Source organism: Gasterosteus aculeatus, chromosome 8 (genome assembly GCF_964276395.1).
Source record: "Gasterosteus aculeatus chromosome 8, fGasAcu3.hap1.1, whole genome shotgun sequence".
In the NCBI taxonomy this organism is placed as follows: Eukaryota; Metazoa; Chordata; class Actinopteri; order Perciformes; family Gasterosteidae; genus Gasterosteus; species Gasterosteus aculeatus.
This window is the reverse complement of record NC_135695.1, coordinates 2360706-2378957: the sequence shown is the minus strand read 5'-3', so window position 1 is coordinate 2378957 and position 18252 is coordinate 2360706. Positions and strand designations below refer to the sequence as shown.

At 41.2% G+C, this 18252-nt stretch overlaps 1 protein-coding gene across 11 annotated transcripts in view; it reads right to left on the bottom strand.

Moving 5' to 3' along the window:
* Positions 1-18252, bottom strand: part of ptprfa (protein tyrosine phosphatase receptor type Fa) — a 191116-nt gene that overhangs the window by 44266 nt on the left and 128598 nt on the right. For 6 of the 11 annotated variants that reach the window (XM_078107550.1, XM_078107552.1, XM_078107557.1 and 3 more), the window contains 6 exons: positions 17944-18137; positions 4968-5085; positions 3764-4345; positions 2429-2538; positions 1844-2100; positions 129-210 (listed from right to left, as the gene is read on the bottom strand). In XM_078107550.1, coding sequence (XP_077963676.1) covers positions 129-210; positions 1844-2100; positions 2429-2538; positions 3764-4345; positions 4968-5085; positions 17944-18137 — 1343 coding nt within the window. The remainder of the gene's footprint in view (positions 1-128; positions 211-1843; positions 2101-2428; positions 2539-3763; positions 4346-4967; positions 5086-17943; positions 18138-18252) is intronic. The other 5 variants (XM_078107553.1, XM_078107555.1, XM_078107558.1 and 2 more) reach the window with 1 other exon arrangement.

The window sequence follows — 18252 nt, the reverse complement described above, 5'->3', positions numbered from 1 at the left end:
TGAGGTTCCAGAGTGTACAAAAACACAATTTAAACATGTGTTTTTATAAAAGGAAAAATAAGTATGTCCTACTACAACCCAAAATCAAGTCGACTCGAGAGAGAGACTTTCTCCACACTTCCACTCACCTCATGTATGTCCATGTCTTCGGGGTTCTCCCATCTCCTCCGAGAAAGTGGGTTGACGGGAACAACCACTATGTAGTACCACCTGAATCAAGCACAGGGACACAGCTGCATCACACCGCCATATGCCAAGAATACACACATTCAAAACACAGCTTCAATGGGATTTACAAACCGTCTCTTCAGTTATATATGGCAGTTGTCTCAAGTGTTTTTGTAATATTTGTTCTGAACTTTTGACATTGTGGCCTGCTCTTCTCCTTAACACCGTTGAGGATATTAGGAGGAGTTTGTTCTGCGACTAATGAAAAGGTCTGGGTCAGGCATTCATATAGAAATTGTATTAGTTTGTGGGTTTTGTTAATCAGACCTGCTTGTCTTTTTACAGCTTACTACTCCTCAGAGAAACAAACACTTGAAACACAATTATGTCCAGTAATTTGCGGCAGCGGTCTCCTCGATCGAGCTAGTTAATATTAAAAAAGTAACCTTCCACTGAACTGCTGCCTTTACATTTTTAATTTCTTTTGCTGATCAACTGTGGTTTAAAAGCTCAACACTTAAACAAATTGCTTTTTAATGTCGAGAGAGCTCCAGAGGGGCACCGTAGTTTTGGTTAGGACAGCCATGTGGCGTTGTGCAGTGGGACAGAACGTTTTGTTTGCTTCTGAGATTCTGATTTGAGAGGCCTCTGTGCAGCAGCCGATAATTGGCTGGTTATAAACTCGCTAGAATATAAGAAGTAAATAACCCATGCTTGTAATGGATGCAAAAAGGCTGAGTTATTGATTTAACACAAAAAATCTGTCTATGTCCATCTTTTGTGTGGCTCCACTTATGGGGCGCCGTTTGTAAAATGTTGCACGTTCTAAAATCCTGCGCAGTTTTGGTACATTTAGAATTATCATATGGAAAAAAAGCACGACAATATTCATATGTCACTTTTTCAAACATTTAGAGACAAATTCATGTAAATTCATGCAATAACTTTTCAAAGTTTGGCAGTAACACAAAGTTGTTAAATAATCTAAATGTTAAATCTAAATCTAAATGTAAATGTTAAATGTAAATGTTATATCCAAATTTTAAATATAAATGTAAATGTTAAATGTAAATGTTACATGTAAATATAAATGTTAAATATAAATGTAAATGTAAATATAAATGTTAAATGTTCACTCTACATATCAGACTTGACGACTGAACATTACAATATTTACGGTAAATATCCCCCCCTCCACCCCCGTATGACATCAAAGTGGACAGTATGTGGCCGCGTACCTAAAATGAGTTTGACACCCCTGTTCTATAACAAGAGCTAATTCATTTGGACTTGCAAGCTTGTCTTGGCGTGAATTACCGTAAAGATTGTAATGTTCAGTCGTCAAGTCTGATATGTAGAGTGAATGTTTAACATTTACATTTAACATTTAGATATAACATTAAAACAACAATGAATGCGAGCACATGGCCATCCCTGATGGCAGGGCGTCAAGCTATAAAGGGGGAAATTTCCCCTGTAAGAATTCCGCAGTGGTTGACTTTAACACTCAAGTATGAACAAACTTTACAGCTATTATTTGCTTTTTATACAAATATATAACGACCATGTGCAACAGATTTACATTAATACACACAGAGCCACTTAATAAAGTCAATAATCATCCCTTGTTTTCTTCAGTACGGTTTCAATGAACAAACAGAGAAACTAAACAGACCTGACTGTGGCTTCAGCAGGAGCGCTGGACAAAGTGATGGTCACTCGGCCTCCCTCCTCCACATCGTGCTGGTGCCAAGCCGGTTTCATCTTCAGGAGGTCTGGGGCTGTTCGAATGGAAACCTGCTGCTGGAGACCGCCGGCACTGTTCCCCCGGCTCATGAGCACAAAGGAATAATCTGTGTCCGGCTGCAGCTCAGTGATCAGCTTCCTCTTCAGGTCGCCTTGGACTTCCACACTCTGCTGGTTGTACAGGATCTGAAAGCACGAGGGGTTTCCTTTATAACACTGATGCAGTTTTAACTGAGGACATAATGTTTACTACACTAAACTGAACTTACTCCCAGTGCCTTTTCATCATAACTTAATAGTTATAGTTTGCTCTCTGTCTACAGTGGTCCATATTATTTTAAGCAGTTTGATATCGAAGCTGTGTAGAAAATGAGTGTTCATGAATGTTCATTTGTCTGTCCTGTCACATACTACTTGGTTCTAGATTATCAGTAAGAACCCTCCTTTGGTTATTAAATTGAGTGGGTGTTTTGTCTAAATGCTGCTGCTTGGTGGAAGCCTGATGGGATCTTACCCTGAGAGGAACTTGGGATTTGTAGGTTTCTGGCACTTCCCACGTCAGCAGGACAGAGGTTTTCATCACAGCCTTCACGGCAAAGTTCTTGGTGAACACTGAGGGAAGGTCTAGATGATTATTAGGTGGTTAATTTAATTGTGAATATGACTGTGATGATTCAAAGTTGAAGCTAAAATGAGAAAACAATCTAATATTAGGGCACACATTTGCGCGGATGGTACAGTCGACGGGGGGAGGTGGGGGTGCGCGGATGGTACAGTCGACGGGGGTTGCGCACCGTCATTTTAGAGCGGGCGCTGCTGCCTGGAGGAACGCTCCTTCGATCCTCCTGGTCTGACGCATGTGCTCACTCACAGAGTGCGATCCCCAGTGAACCTTTTAGGAATAGCAGCTACTTTTATAGAAATGCAATTTATGTCTTTCTGTCATTTTTAAACTTAGCAAAGTCATCTGACTGGCCGCACTGGACCCCCCCCCGGCGGGCCCGATCCGGCTGTATGTTTTACATCCCTTCCTTAGGGAGAACATCCACTTAATAAAACTAACATAAGGATAACACGCACAGCCGCAGCAACTCCATTGAATATTCAAATGTGCTGACACAGCAACTGGCTTTGTCAGGGTTTACCAGTAAAATATTACATCTGCTGAAAATGATATGATACAAATGAAGCGCACCCACAATTCTATGAAACCTATATTCCCACAAATACAAAATGGGGTTTAACTCTTTGAATGCATTTTGATTATTTATTACATTACAGGTCATTTAGCTGACACTTTTATCCAAAGTGACTTACATTACATTTTTAACCCATGGCTTTTTTGCCCAGGGAGCAATTAGGGGTTAGGTGTCTTGCTCAGGGACACTTTGACATGGGACATGGGGCAGCCAGGACTCGAACCACTAACGAACCCTCTCTAACTCTGCGCCACGATGACCCCATTTATATTAATCAAGTCCAAATATGTGGATGTGGATACTGCAAGTTTGTAATTAGAAATATTTGCAGTTTATGCCAGTGGAAGTTGACCTTTATGATCTGAAAACAACATGTTCACTTGTGTTACCTTCTGCTCAGAACTAACGGCAGAGGATAACACTCACACCTAAAATCTTGTGCACTTCACACAGCTGGCACAGTGTGAACGGCGTGGTCAACTTTTCATTTCCAGTTTGTTTTCATCTATTGAATAAATAAGAACTAATACCTTATACTATACAGCGTCTTTAACACTTTGTCTCGTTTATTTTCAGTGTTTTCAGAGTTTAAATGTACCAATTAGCCTTTATTGAGTGTTTGGACAACTGAGGAAGCCTCTGGTTCTCACCTGGCATGGAAGTGGACATGGTCCGACTCTGAATGCTGGGGCTGATGGGCCCCACCCCCTTGCTGGTGAAGGCTTGGACTCTGATGTCGTAGGTCGTGTCTGGCTGCAAGCCTTGGACGGTCATCCGCGTTTCTGTGGTGCTGTTGGTGCTGTTGTGCTGACTGTTGATATCTCGGTACACCACAGCGTACTTGATGATCTTCCCGTTCCTCTCGGCCAGAGGAGGGGGCTCCCAAGCCAGGTTGGTGGAGGTGGCGGTCAGGCCGACCACGCTCAGGTTCTGGGGATAGCTGCTGGGAACGTCCTCTGGCGTGCTGATCTCCTTCACGTACTCCTCCCCGTTGCCTGCTCGGTTTTTGCCGCACAGTTTGAAGATGTAGGTGGCTCCCTTGTGGAGCCCGGTCACTGTGAAATGATCGTCTGCCTTCCTGAAGTCTTTGATGGTGAAGGCCTCCTCCTCTGCTCTCTTGTACTGCAGCTGGTATCCCACATGCTCCCCGACCATCTCCTTGGGAGGCTGCCACTGGATCAGGGCAGTGTTCCCAATGGTGGTGCTGATCATCATAGTGGGCTTACCAGGAACTGGGGGAAATTCACACCCCTTTATTATACTTGTCGCCTCTATTTATTTATTACCAAATATTACACACTGACCCTTTAACACATCCATGGGAACTAGTTCTAAAAGATGTTATGATGAGATTAGTCCCTGCTAAATTTAACGTACCTAAAATACCCCTTAAATGAATCAATACCTAAATAAATAAGTAAGTTTACCTAAGATTTTGTGTATTAACTAGAATTTATGCTAACCATATATTTTATGGTTTGCTCAACTACTAATCCCCCGGGGAAACACTGTGTACCATTAGAAATGTCTTGATACTCCAGATGTTCACTATTCTAATTCTTCTAAAAAATAAGTTTACAATACACAGGCCATTAAGTTATAACCCGCAGCTTTGGTCTTAACCCCTTTAAAATGTTTTGTCTTAGACTGGATAAAACTGTTCTCAAGCCTAATACAACACCATTATGAAGCATAATAAAAAAGGTTCCCTCACATCTACGAGTTGTTGTTTTTAACAGAAACCTAAATATGAATCAGTCCTTAACAATAGTGCTGGAAGAAACCGTAAACCTTGAAGATGGAGGAAACAAATATTATAAATGTTCATTGGTGGATGCAACACGCAGCACACACCTGCTCCTGTGGTGGTGACCACCTTGGCCTTGCTGCGAGCTCCATCGCCCTTGGTGGTATACGCAGCCACAGTCACTGAGTAGGTTGTCTCCGGAAGCAGACCTGAGACAATGGCCTCCTGAGCGTTTGAGAGACACAGACAGGATTGGAGACAGAGAGAAAGAGGTTGAGATAAAAGAGGTTGAGAAAAAAGGTTGAGTTCAGGTTGAGATAATGGCCTTATTGTATTGTTGTGCTGTTAGACAGCCTACTTTATAATGCAAATGAGACAAGGGACAAAATGAATGTCCAACACTGTTCTTTGACTAAAAGGTGTAAAGTTCTGAAGCGTTTAGATAAAATTCTCAATGAAGTTCATCCTAAATGGTAATGTGAAACTGTAGCAGGGAAATTAGTCTATAAACTGTTTCTTGTATTTTTCACAAGTTTGGCTAACCTGGAAGTCTCCTTACTGTAAGTTGTTGGGTAAAATGTTATTCTCATAACCCTCCTTGGATTTAAAACATCAGGGTTACATCAACGTGGAAGAAAGGTCCCACTGGAGCTGCAATTCACATGGCGCTTTCCTCTCGAGGAGCGTGAGAGCTGACGTCCCTTCAGCACTGCTATTGGAAGAGTGAGGGCATTCAAAAGAAATACCTCGATGGTTCTTCCCAGAACAGATTGGTCAGAAGCCCACTTTAGTTTCAGCTGACTGCATTAACTAGTGCCTAGCTTTACAAAGATATTGCATTAGATCTAATTAACCGGTGATGTCATGCTTCTCTTTCCCATATGACAGACACAAGTGTTTGCCGTATGGCAGCAGTGATCATAGAAAGTATTCAAAGGCAAGACACCTCAGATGTCCCCTCAAGAAAATGTCTGCTCGCACAGATCACAGAGTGCACGTCCATACTTGCTGCCCCGCTGCTCAAACATGCTTTGTTTATACAGCAACGAGCATTCTGTCAGCTGCTGGGAGTCCATTAAAAGCCTTGGGAAAATGCTCACTCCTCTCAGATAGCAGCGAATTCCTTTCTAGTGGTGCTCCTGAGTGATGAGTGGAGAGGAATTGCAGAGATAAAGAAGCTTGTGATGAGAGAAAAATGGCAGTTGGATAGCAGCAGAGGTGTGGGTGCGGGATGATAGTTCCAGCAAAGAACACCCAGCAGGTTATACCCCCCCTGCCCCCCCATCAGACTGGCGCCTCCGCCTACAGCCTCGGGCTTGCGGTGACATCCACCAAGATGACAGTGCAAATTAGCAAGACCCTGCCGGAGGAGCCAAGGGTTCCAGCGACTACCAACGCTCTAATTATTATTTCATGGCTGGCAATTGTATATCTATTACAGGATGTTTAAAAAGGTTCTTCTGTGCTTTTAAAAAGGAGACATGTAAAGGGTAGAAATCAGCGAGCGCCTAAAAAGTTAAGAAACATCCCTCCCTCTTTCCTGTTTTCCCTGCGGGGCCATGTAGGTGAAAGATAAGAGGGAAATGTGACTCATGCAAAGCTACAGAGGTCCTCTAAACCCTCATTATTGTGATCTGGTGGTATTCCTTTTCACTTTTTCTGCCAGAGACTTTCATGCATTTGGAGAAGAGAATGAACAAAACGTCTTTATTTTTTCCACACAGCTAAGTCTTTGGTGATGAATTCCCCAAGGACTGAACAGATGAAACATTCTACATTAAATGTCCAGTTTAATGGGAGCCAATCAACTGGCAGTGACTTCCCATGTGTCAAACATGAAATGCCACTTTTCCTCTCCTCCTTTCTTTTTCAACCGTTATTTCCAAGTGGGAACGGGGTCAAAATTAGGGTTTTATTTAATTTGCCATTTTAAATTGCAGCCAGGGAACCTTGACTAATGTCACGGTGTGGTTCACTTCCTGTCTTATTTTGTAGTTTTCTGCCACTCGTGTCCCCGGGTAACTTCACTTCCTGCCTTGTCTCGTCATCCCCTGTGTTCCTCTAATAGTTTCCACCTGTGTCCAATCACCTGCACCTCCCTTGTGTATTTAAGCAGTGTGTCTCCTGTGTCACTGGTCGCGTCATTGTCTTTCGTCTTGGATCGCCGTAGTTTCTCGTCTGTGTGCTTTTGCCCCCGGTTCCTGTTTTTTGAGCTTTGACTATTAAAGTCTTTTGTTTTCTGCAAGTCTGCGTTTGAGTCCTGCCTTCCACCCCGCAACCCTGACAACTAATAACTTTGTGCAAAGTGTTTAACTTTGTATCATGGGTCTAAAGTCTGTTTCTTCACTCACATCAACCACCCAAAAAAAATGTGTGTTTTCAGATTTTATAATAACTCAAATCCGGTTCAAATAGAAAAATTAATTCATCAAATCTTTGTCCTAGCCAGAGTGCAAGAAAAGTGCAAGAGCCATCTATCCAAAACACAGTGACAAAAGGACTATTCCTTCATTTCATCTTCTTAAAATGAGTTATTTGTAATATCCGAATGAAACTGGGATACTGTCTCTATTGCATTGAAGCGGAAGCAGAAATCTCAAAAGACGGATACATCCTGGAGAACTGAAACCCTAAACCATCTTCATAGATATACAACTAGAACCTTTAAGTTGTCTTATTTTGCTGACGGACCGCGATCCGTCATGGGTTGCTTTGCCCAGAGGAATTACGACAGCCGATGTCAACAGTGAATACCTTGAATAAATCATTAAACTTCAGCAGCACCTCTTCAGAAAAACGCTCTCAATGTTTTGGTGTCACCAAATTGTACCATACCCTCATATTTCTAAATGTTTCATGCTCACTAATTATTGACAGCGTTAGGACCACGTTCCCTTCTTTCCGCTTAGTGTGACATTGTCAAATTAAAGAGCATCTGTTCTGTCCACCCACAATTCATTGCAAAACTGTCCAAACATCTCTCAGAAGTGTTCTTAAAAGAATCATTCGACTTAACAAATGTTTCGATCTTTTTAATTTCACATTCTTTCAAACTCATAATTAGCTACTTATTAAAATGATGAAACTTCATGTAAGGCAATATCAAAGCTGTGAAAATTAAATTATGTGCTTGAGTAAAACATTTCAGCTGCAAGGGACCACTACATGAAAGCAAGCACCGTGACTACCAAAAGTTGGTCACAGTTAGTCCTCAAAAGAAGCGCAGTCTGGACAAACTTACTGGACATACATGACGTTTTTATTAACACCAGTTAAACCAGGTTTTGTTTTTAAATTTCCCCTTCTTGTCCAATAGTATTACATTACTAAAATGTATATAGACAAACAGATGGTTATAGTAGTTTGGAGGGGTAGTTTTTTCACAACCAATGAACAGAGGTTACCGTAATTGGAGTGACGGAGAGAAGCCGTATACGTCTCTGGTGGCAGCAACAACCAACAGCACTAATGCATAGCCTGCTTTATGGTCTGTTTGACTTAAATTGTTGAACACCGGAGTCCCCCAGGGCTGTATGCTCAGCCCACTCCTGTTCATGCTGTACACCTAGATGGGGGCTTTGAACTTAGTAACAAAACAAGTATTGTTATCAACATGATTCAGATCAACTGACAGCTTTAACAGCACACAGAGGTCCCAGGTCAATGGAAGAACTGTCAGACACTGGGAAGTAAACATTTTGAATACTTGTCTTTCCAGTCAGTTTTTAGCTTTTTATTATACCGTTTAAGACATTTGACAGCTGGTTTTGATGAAATATATTTTTTTGGACCATTTTTGTAATGCTTTTAATAGAAGGAAGTGTTTTGTGTCCTAGTATTTGGTACACCTTGTGGTGTACTTGGTATGGAAAAGCACCCAATGCCAATACCGTTTTTTTTATATATGTTTTTGACTTTAACAGTTGATATGATCTGAAAAGTAAAGAGCAGGCCTCAAGACTGACTACACAAAATATAAGCTGGTTTTCATACAGTTAAAGTGCTAATATCCACTTCTATTAACTATTAGCATAGTAGCGTTAACCTAGCGCCACGTAGCATCAATGATAGCTCGCCATTCATCTATCTGTCCATCTAATGTCCCAGTGGGCTGTAGAGATGACGATGCAAGCCAGACCCTTGAATTGCATTGTGCATGTATTTACTGTGAAATGTCTATTTCATGCAGGAAATATCCCGGTTTTACAACTAATAAATATAAAAAAACTAAAACAGGTATTATCATCATCATATTTTCATCTGTAGTGGTGGTTTGAATAAAAACATACACAACAATTAAAATGATTAGGAAACAAAAGAGAGCATTGCAATTAATTCAAAAACTGCAGGCAATGGTAGTGTTAAGAAAGCATTGAAATCTGCATAGACATCTCTTTTCAAATGACTGAATAATTATTTGAATATATCATGATAAAGTTAAAAGCCCAATATGCATTTTTACTGCATGGTGCTTGAGTGCAACATTACATTACTAGATGGAGCCTCCAAACCAGGATCTCTGCCCTGGATACTATAACAACAGCTGTTAACGTCACTAGCGCTCTTCCTTCAGATCAAATGTATCATTGCTCCATTATAAAACCAGCAACTAAAATATACATCTACATATCACATAAGTGTACATAATCTAGGCCAGAGGATTGGCAGTAAAACTTAATTTCACACTATGATTATTAAACTCTAATTAATCCGAGGCTAACATGACTCCCTGGTGTTTTCTGGATCCAAAATGCTCCCACAATGCCGATTTAAAGCACTTTTTGGCGAATAGAGTGTTGGTTCTTTTTGAGATTTTACCGTACAAGTAAACAACAGCATTCTAGGCTGGAGTCAAGACACCACAAATATTGTAACTTCTTCAATTCTTACTGTTACGGAACTGGGACTTTTGTAACCGCTATTAACCTCTACTCCAGCATCAACTTTGATCCTTCCTGATACAGAGACAATATCTAAATATGGATACCATGATAATTGTGGGTGCAAGTTAAGTTATTGAATCCAAGGGATATTGTCTTTATAGTGCCAAGATGTAACATTAAGACATCAAATAAATATGATATAAAATAACCAAACGTTAAAACTAAAACATGTTTAAAATATCTATCAACAAGCAAACATTACCAAACAGATGATTTCTGTGCAGACTTAAGTCATCCCTTATGACAAACGTCTGTGTTGCACACACTGTACCTCAAAGTAAAATATCATGTGACCACACAGATTCACGTGGAGCGAGAGCGGAAGCAGCCGGAGACACTGGAGCTCGAGGCTGACCACTGGTTTGACAATTACTGCTGCACAATCTCCACGTCCACATGTGTGTTTTGCAATATTCTCTCTACAAGGCCGGTATACAGCCATTCATCAACCGGCTCTAACAAACACCACATGCAAACACACACAAAACACGCAAACACACACACGCGCTGTAATCAGTTTTTGCAGATGTCTTCCGGCAAACCCTTCACCATGAAGTCTTTTGTCACAGTCTGGGTGGGTATCAAAGCACATTGTCAACCCCACCTAATGCACACTTCAAATGCATTAGAATACACACACATACGCACACAAACAGCCCGTCACACAACCCCGTTCCACTCTAGAAACAAGCCTGGCACGCAGAGGAATGACTGAAAAACGTTATTATTATTATTAATACCCGCCTATAGTTCTCTGCCTCCTCCAGCCACTAAAGCTCCAGTTCACATCAACGTCTGTCAAAGATGTCGCCCCTTCATTTGTTTGAAATTGTCTAAATTGGCACATAAGGACACCAGATTCTCATCAGCCGGATTTCCAGGTGAAAAAGAGGCCAGGAGGAGTTGTAAATAAGACTTGCTTGTTAAGCTGCTACACACCTACACAGGAGAAGCTGTTAGTACTCAGTCGGAAAACAGACAATGTTATGACAGAGAGCACACTCTCCTCGTGACCCCCAACAGCCCCCTACACGCCGCGGCTACTCACTTAGTCCGTTGACTCCTCATCAGTCCACTGATCAAAAGGACGGACAGGAAAGAGGAGTCAGAAACACAGCGTGAACGCTCCCTTCATGGGTCATCACCATGCTGCCATGACGGGGCTGGTTTAAGTTGTTTGTGCTAATCAAGGTAACGTGTGTGTACGATGGGGGCTCTTCTTCATAGAGCAACCAAAGGAGAGAAGTTTAGTCCAAGCTGATCCGTGGCTGTTTGACACAGCAGCAACCAGGCAGGTAGTGTACGTTTTCCAGCTGCCCCCCCTGTCCATGCTTAAAGTCAGCACACCCAGACTGCTGACTCGCCTGTGTCACCTTTACTTTACTGACTTTAGACAACAAAATGTAATCAGTCTCAAATCTGGCCAAAGCCCAAGTAATCCAAATATGGTTTGGTTGAAATGATTATGTTGTTTATTAATCTTTCTTACTGAGCATATTCAAATATACAAATAACTAGCTTTGTATATAAGCCCCCAAATCTATTTAGCGTGACCTCCACAGTCCACAAAGCTTAGTATAGCTGCAGTAGAGGAAACACTTTACTGTAGTTTCATACTTTCCTTTAACGTCGGAGCGTGTGACTGCGATTTATTGACGTCATGGCCCCATGTTGTTGCATATTGTATAATGTGTTTCTGTTTTAACGCAATTATTACAACTTAACTTAAAAATATTTTGTATGTATCCTTCATGGCTTCTATTCAGCCATATATTAAAAACAACTTGAAGTTCAGTTAGATTGGGTGATTTTCTCCCTGTAAGTTCATTGTTATGTTGTAGCAAAATTAATGAAAACTATGCTTTGGACAGTTAGAAAATCTGCAATGCTAGATATGTATATTGCTAACAAGGTACTAAATTATAATTATTATAATACATACATTTATAAAAAGTAAATGTGACTCACAGATAGTGGGCTAAGGAAACTGACGTACTGTGATGTTGTCAATGTGACGGTGCCAACGCCACATCACAGACAATAAACCATGTTGTTTAAAGGGAAGCCTATAAATATAGCAATAAAAAATCAGAAGAAAATATCAAATCCAACAATATATTCGTTAGTCAGAATACCTTCTGACCTTAATACCCTGTCTGCTCAGTAGAAAACCCTTTGTTTTTCTGCAGATGTACACTTAGACAATGGCTCAAACCTAACAAAGATTCCAAATATTTCAAAATAACAGTGTTTGAAAAAAAGAAGATCTGTTTCAAAGATTGTTTTTCATCCGTCTATGAATGTGCATGTATGTAATGTTAATATTGTTGCCAGGGTTTATTAAATAAATTTCACTTGATTTGTTTCATAAGAAATAAATGTTTCAAATGTACCGAGCAAAAGTTGGCTAACAAGTAACCAAGTAAGACGACGTTGCTATTTTCCTTTGTGAGACTGCATCTCTTGAGTGAAAGAAAGACACAAGTCCTTTAATTATTACTACACTGTTTTTCGCTCTGTTTTTCTGTCACTGTGATCTATTCATAGTCAGTAATCTAGGCCATGAGTAAATCACTTTCTCATGTATTCTTTAGACATCACAGCTCCTCCCCGAGGTGGTGCTCAGAGAAGAATGAGAGAAAGAGACAAACAAAGATGAAGAGGGAACAATACACAGGGTGGTGATGAAGGGTTGGCACTTCCATGGAGTCAAATGATATGTCACCATCAGTTGTTGGAGTCCCGGGAATTATTTGGGGTGACAGACAGTAAACGGACTGTACTTTTCTTGCACTACATTTGAATATCACCCATGTGTACACTTATGGCAGGAGATGCCACACAGAGTACCACCTGCCTATTAACACCCTACATTCACAATTCACAGTCACAGCTATGGAAGCAAAGTGTTTTGCCCAAGAACACACAACATGCGAGTTAGCAGAACCAGGGATATATATATATATATATATATATATATATATATACTTCAACAGCAGTGATTCAGAGGCACATAGCACTGCTAGTTCTGCTTCCCAACCTTGCAGACTCAACAGAAATACAACACAAAGTGCTTTTACCCTCTCAGACTCTTACAGGAAATAAATAAAAGCTGGTATTGTAGACAATGGAACGGTGAGGTGAAAATCAGCTCCAAGTGCAGCTCCTGCTAAGATTGTCTATCTGGAGCAGCAGGGAGGATAAGTGGCCGCAGTGTTGAGTAACTATCATTATTTCCTAAAGCAACTGACGCATTACCGGGGTCTCTGCCTGGATGTATCACTGGCCCTGTCGGTGAACTTGTACATTATGAGAATAGAACTCACAATGACTGCCAATCAAAGTTCCCGTAGACCCTTTCTGGTTGGAGGGGGAAATGTGTGAATCAGGACCACTGATGCTGAGCCAGAGTGCGTTTCTTCTCGGGTAGACAGATGACAGATGTTGTTTCAGATTTATTTAAACTGACAACTCTGATAAGATAATAGGGGTCGTTGTGGCGCAGGGAGTAGAGCGGGTGTGCTGGGAACCGGAAGGTTGGTGGTTCGAGTCCCGGCTGCCCCATGTCTCAAGTCGAAGTGTCCCTGAGCAAGACAACTAACCCCTAATTGCTCCCTGCGGCAAAATGTAAAAAGCCATGGGTTTAAATTGTAATGTAAGTTGCTTTGGATAAAAGCGTCTGCTAAATGACCTGTAATAATAATATCACTGTGTGCAATGCTCTCAACTTGCATGAAATGCCATTCAATGCGTGGATAAACGCCACCACGGGTGGGAACTAAAGATTCAGCAGCAGCCCTCGCTCAGCGCATTAAGCTCAACCTCGAGGAGACAGAGCCAAAGGAGCCAAAAGCCTTCCAGGATACACGCTACACTCTGTTTCATTTCATCTTGTAAAGAAGAGACACAGTCTGACATTTAATAAAGAATACAGAGAGGTGGTTTGCTATGGCTACCTACAGGATGGGTGAATTATATTGGGAGAAGTCAAATACTTGCTCCTGAGGTAAGGAGCAGGTATGACCACACGGCTGGTGTGGTCAGTTTACATTTAGCTGATGCTTTTATCCAAAGCGACTTAGAATAAGTGCATTTCAACCATATTGATACAGACACAAAATAACAAGAAACAAAAAAGTACAATTTAATTAAATAAGCCGATCTACAACTTATAGATATAGATGAGAGCCATTATCAGTGTGACTTAAAGATCTTCAAATATCTCTCTGTTGTTGGCGCTGAAAATGTGTTAACATCAATATTTTAAATCAATGCAAATCGTTTCTTTCTGATCTCATTAATGTGTCCAAGATTAATGCGATAAAATATGTTAACGCAACTTTGTTTACTTCCGGTCTTTCGGTGTGCTGGAGGTAAACAAAGTTGACCCCGGAAACAAAACCGCCACTAGCTGCAGTCAGTTAGACAGGAGAGAGGAGAGACAGTAGTTGAAGATGGAGAGAGCTTTTTGCATCGGAAGTAAAACAAACAAACAGAATGGCGATGAGTTGCAAACTTAAGGACTGCTTAAGGAATTCTGCCTCAAAGATGCTCAAATGTGTGTAGTTTTGTGTTTAAAATAACATTAACAATTAAACAACAGTGTCTAAAATACACGCTGTGTAAAGTGATTAGTCTCCAAAAGAATGAAACACTTTTAATGAATTTCAAAATATGTGATTAATTACAGAATTTCTAGTGGATTTCATAATCTGTTGACAGCCCTAATAAATGGTAAATTGACTTTTCTTCTGACCAATAAAATACTGCATATCACCATACACCCATTAACATCCATTCATGCCTTGATGGCAGGGTCTACATTCATGGTGCAACCTGCTCTGTAGCAGTAACTAACATCCATCCCCCATGTATTTGCTGCGGGCAAAGCCTACAGGAGCAACTCCTAGTGAAGTGTCTTTCCCAAGAACATATCCAAGATCCGCTGGTCCTTAGATTAAAGGATTACCCGCTGTAGTACTAAACCACAGTGGCCTCCGACCTATTAGTTGAATAGTTGAAGGATCACGTTACGCTTTGTGTGCCCAATCAGAGTACACACTAAAGGTCAAGCTCCAACAAAGCCAACAGAACTACCTTATCTAGAAAAAGAAGCCTTCACTGTGTTTCATTTCATTCATCTATTCAAAAGTGATGCAAATGGACTAAATAAAAAAACATGTTTTAAGAGACAAGGAAAACATAAAGTGACAGATTCATTCTGTAGGATATGATACTAAATTCACCAAAATTTCAAAATATGTGATTAATTACAGAAAGTCACACACACTTTCAACTACAGAAACCGTTTAGCTATCAATTTATAAAGGTTGTTTTAGTTCTATTGAGGTCGTTTTAGGAGACTCCTATTATGACTCACGTTTCTACCTCCCTTTTTCAAATATTAAGCAATATTCATATTTTCTTTAGAAGGATTACTGCTCCCACCAATACTACTACAACTACCACGGCAAAAACTATGATAACTGAGTGACAGACAATGAAGACTTTGTCTCCTGCAACTGGCTGGCTGGGTTTTTCTGGGTTCTGGCAAAAGGAGACGAGCCGCAGAGAGGTGGCTGTATCTTATCAGATCAGGTGATTCTCACGCTTCACAGCCATCAGCGCTGTGAGGGATGAGAGGCTCCTTCAAGCATTCTTCAGCCAACCGAAAATACGCTTCAACGGGATCCTCAACCCCACAAGCTTGCTAATAGGAAAAGATGGAGGGAGAGATGCAGGGAGTTGGGTCTCGAGCAAACAGTGGAGAAAAGCCAGAGCTGGGAATGAACAGCCAATGACGGCTTTGCTCCCTGCCCGTAAGCTGAGATGGTTTGGCATGACTGTACTTATTTTGTCATCTCGTCTGCAGTAATCTCAAGACTGTTGGCAAGTCAAACCTCCGTGAAACAAATAAGGGGATTTCACTGGAGACAACACACAGCTCAGCACGCAGAGCCTGCACTTTGCTTCGAGTGACGTACTGCTGAGGCTGGGCAGCAGAAACTCATGAGCACAGCTGGAGGCTGCCGTCCATCACATACAGTTGTGTGATACACACTAACTATTAAACTCTCCACTAAGGGGCCAGTCCATCTTTTATTTCATTAAACGTAGAAGTGTCCACACAGGAACAGGAACATGTGTCCAGCCCCATGCGCTCTACCAAAAAGTGTCTTGGACAACACAAGTCCCTCAATAAAAGACATTCTGAGAAAAAATTATTGTTGACATCACCCGCTAAAGCCTAGTTTGGTTTGCGACCAAATTTTTGGTGGAACATTGTTGGACTAAAGAAAAAAAGTGAAATCCAGATATTGATGAATGAACTCCAAAGGGACGTGGATAAGCACATAACTAGACCAAAGTCCACAACTGTTGGGCCAACAATCACATACCCTGAAAAGGTTGTCACATTGACCCGTAGAGGGTGCTACAAATGCAACCTGATAATGTTCTGTCAATGCATAGATGCAGAATGCTTCAAGCCTGCATCTCACAATCAAGATCTTTCAACAGCTATTTAAAAAAAATCTCAATGAAATTAAATTAACCGAGCTCTGTGATGTGACGTGCTAGTAACGTGGAAAAGATTAGTCATATTCCATCCACAAGTGCCTAATCACCAAGTTTCTACTGCTACCAGACCGGGCTCTGGTCTGAGATGGATCTTTTCTTAATCATTTCCAAAATTATTTGAAAAATAATTGTTCATGAAGAGAAAATGCCTCCTCTGAATTTCTTTATTGGTGACAAATGACACAAATTGCTCCCACATTATGGGATGCGGCATAGGGCGGCTTAAGTGAGATCTTAGAATGTGACTGAAAGTTTTATGTAATGATAATGATAATAAGAGAACCTGACTTCTTTACTGTCAAGACGAAGTGAGAGGGTTCTGCCTGTGTGTGTTCATGTGTGCTGGGGAGGAAATTGTTTATTAAGTCACACCAAAGACTGTGACCATCACTGACGCCAAGGGGGGAGACTAAACCTATCACATATGAGATTGGAAGACAGTTCCTTAAAGAATAGTCCCCTGAGAGGCGTGTGATGTGTGTAGTGTTTGTGTGTGTTTGTGAGAAGCTGTAGATGGGTGGTGAGATGCAGGACCTCCATCAGGCCTTCTGCCTTGCACAGATAAGACAGGAATGCTGCGAGTAAAGGAAATCAGGTGAGACGCTCCTACTGGAGACCAAAACAACTGAGGGGAGAGGATCAGAGCGCTTCCAAGCATCCACCCTTTAACTTTGCTTGCGTGCTTTGAGGTGCCCGCCCCTGCTGCTGCTAACCCGCTACAACATTCAACCTCTGGTTTGACGGCTGGCTGACAAACAATAATGAAAAGTTTAACAGTAAGATCTTCCATGGTACCAGTGAGAGATTTACACGATTTATTTTCTGTGTTTCTCTATTTGAATCTGATAAAATGTCCTCATCACTGAAAACCCAGTGGCCTAGGATTGAAATATACAACCGTATCTTTGTTTAAGAGGTCTGACCACGTAACCTTAACTAAAAGGTAACTATATTTTGTCACAGATTTATAGTTCAGGATAGCTCTTAAACTTTGAAATGAAAGTTAGTTTAACTTATATATCTATATATAGATGTATATCTATATATGAAACAACTCAAAATATGGCTCATAGCATTGTTTGATCCATGGAACTGTTACTACGGAACCAGATGCACCTACAGTAGCTCCTCCCACTTATAATGTTTGATTTTTACAATGTTAATGCAGTTTCTAACATAACTAAGGGTCCTTCTATCCTGGAAACACTGAAAATCATCCTACCATTGCTATTCAGACATGTATTGTGTGAAAACATGGTTAAAAAAGCATAAACTAGAACACATGTAGTACCACTCACATATAGATTGATGGCTTTTCTGAGAAGTAATACTTATACCTAAAATAACAGTGTGCTGTGTGTATTTATGACTAGGCACGTTGTGGAATGAGAACTCAGCAATTAAAATGGGAATGGGCCAGTAAGCAGGTGGACGGACGAGGAGAGGAACACACTTACTGTACATAAAGAAATATGATTCAGTCGGCCGTAGTTTCCACCAACGGCAGTGTTCATACAGCACGTGTTCGACATTGAAACGAGTTTGCAGAGTGAGTCAGTACCTGGGCGTCGGGGAGGGAGACGTCCATGATGACCGGCTGCCCGTGAGGCTCTCCATTCTCCAGTCGGGAGTACACCACCTGGTAGCCTCTGATTTGGCCATGCTGCTTCACCGACAGCGGAGGCTTCCACGTCACCCTGAGCGCCGTGGAGTTGAGGGCATCCGCCTCCACCTTCCTGGGAGGAGCTCCAGGCACTGCAGCACAACATAGCACACGACTTCAACGTTCTAGTTTGAATGAAATGGTCCAGCTTGCATTCATATTGATTATGTGTATGTATGTAGGTAACCAATATGATCAACAAGTCAT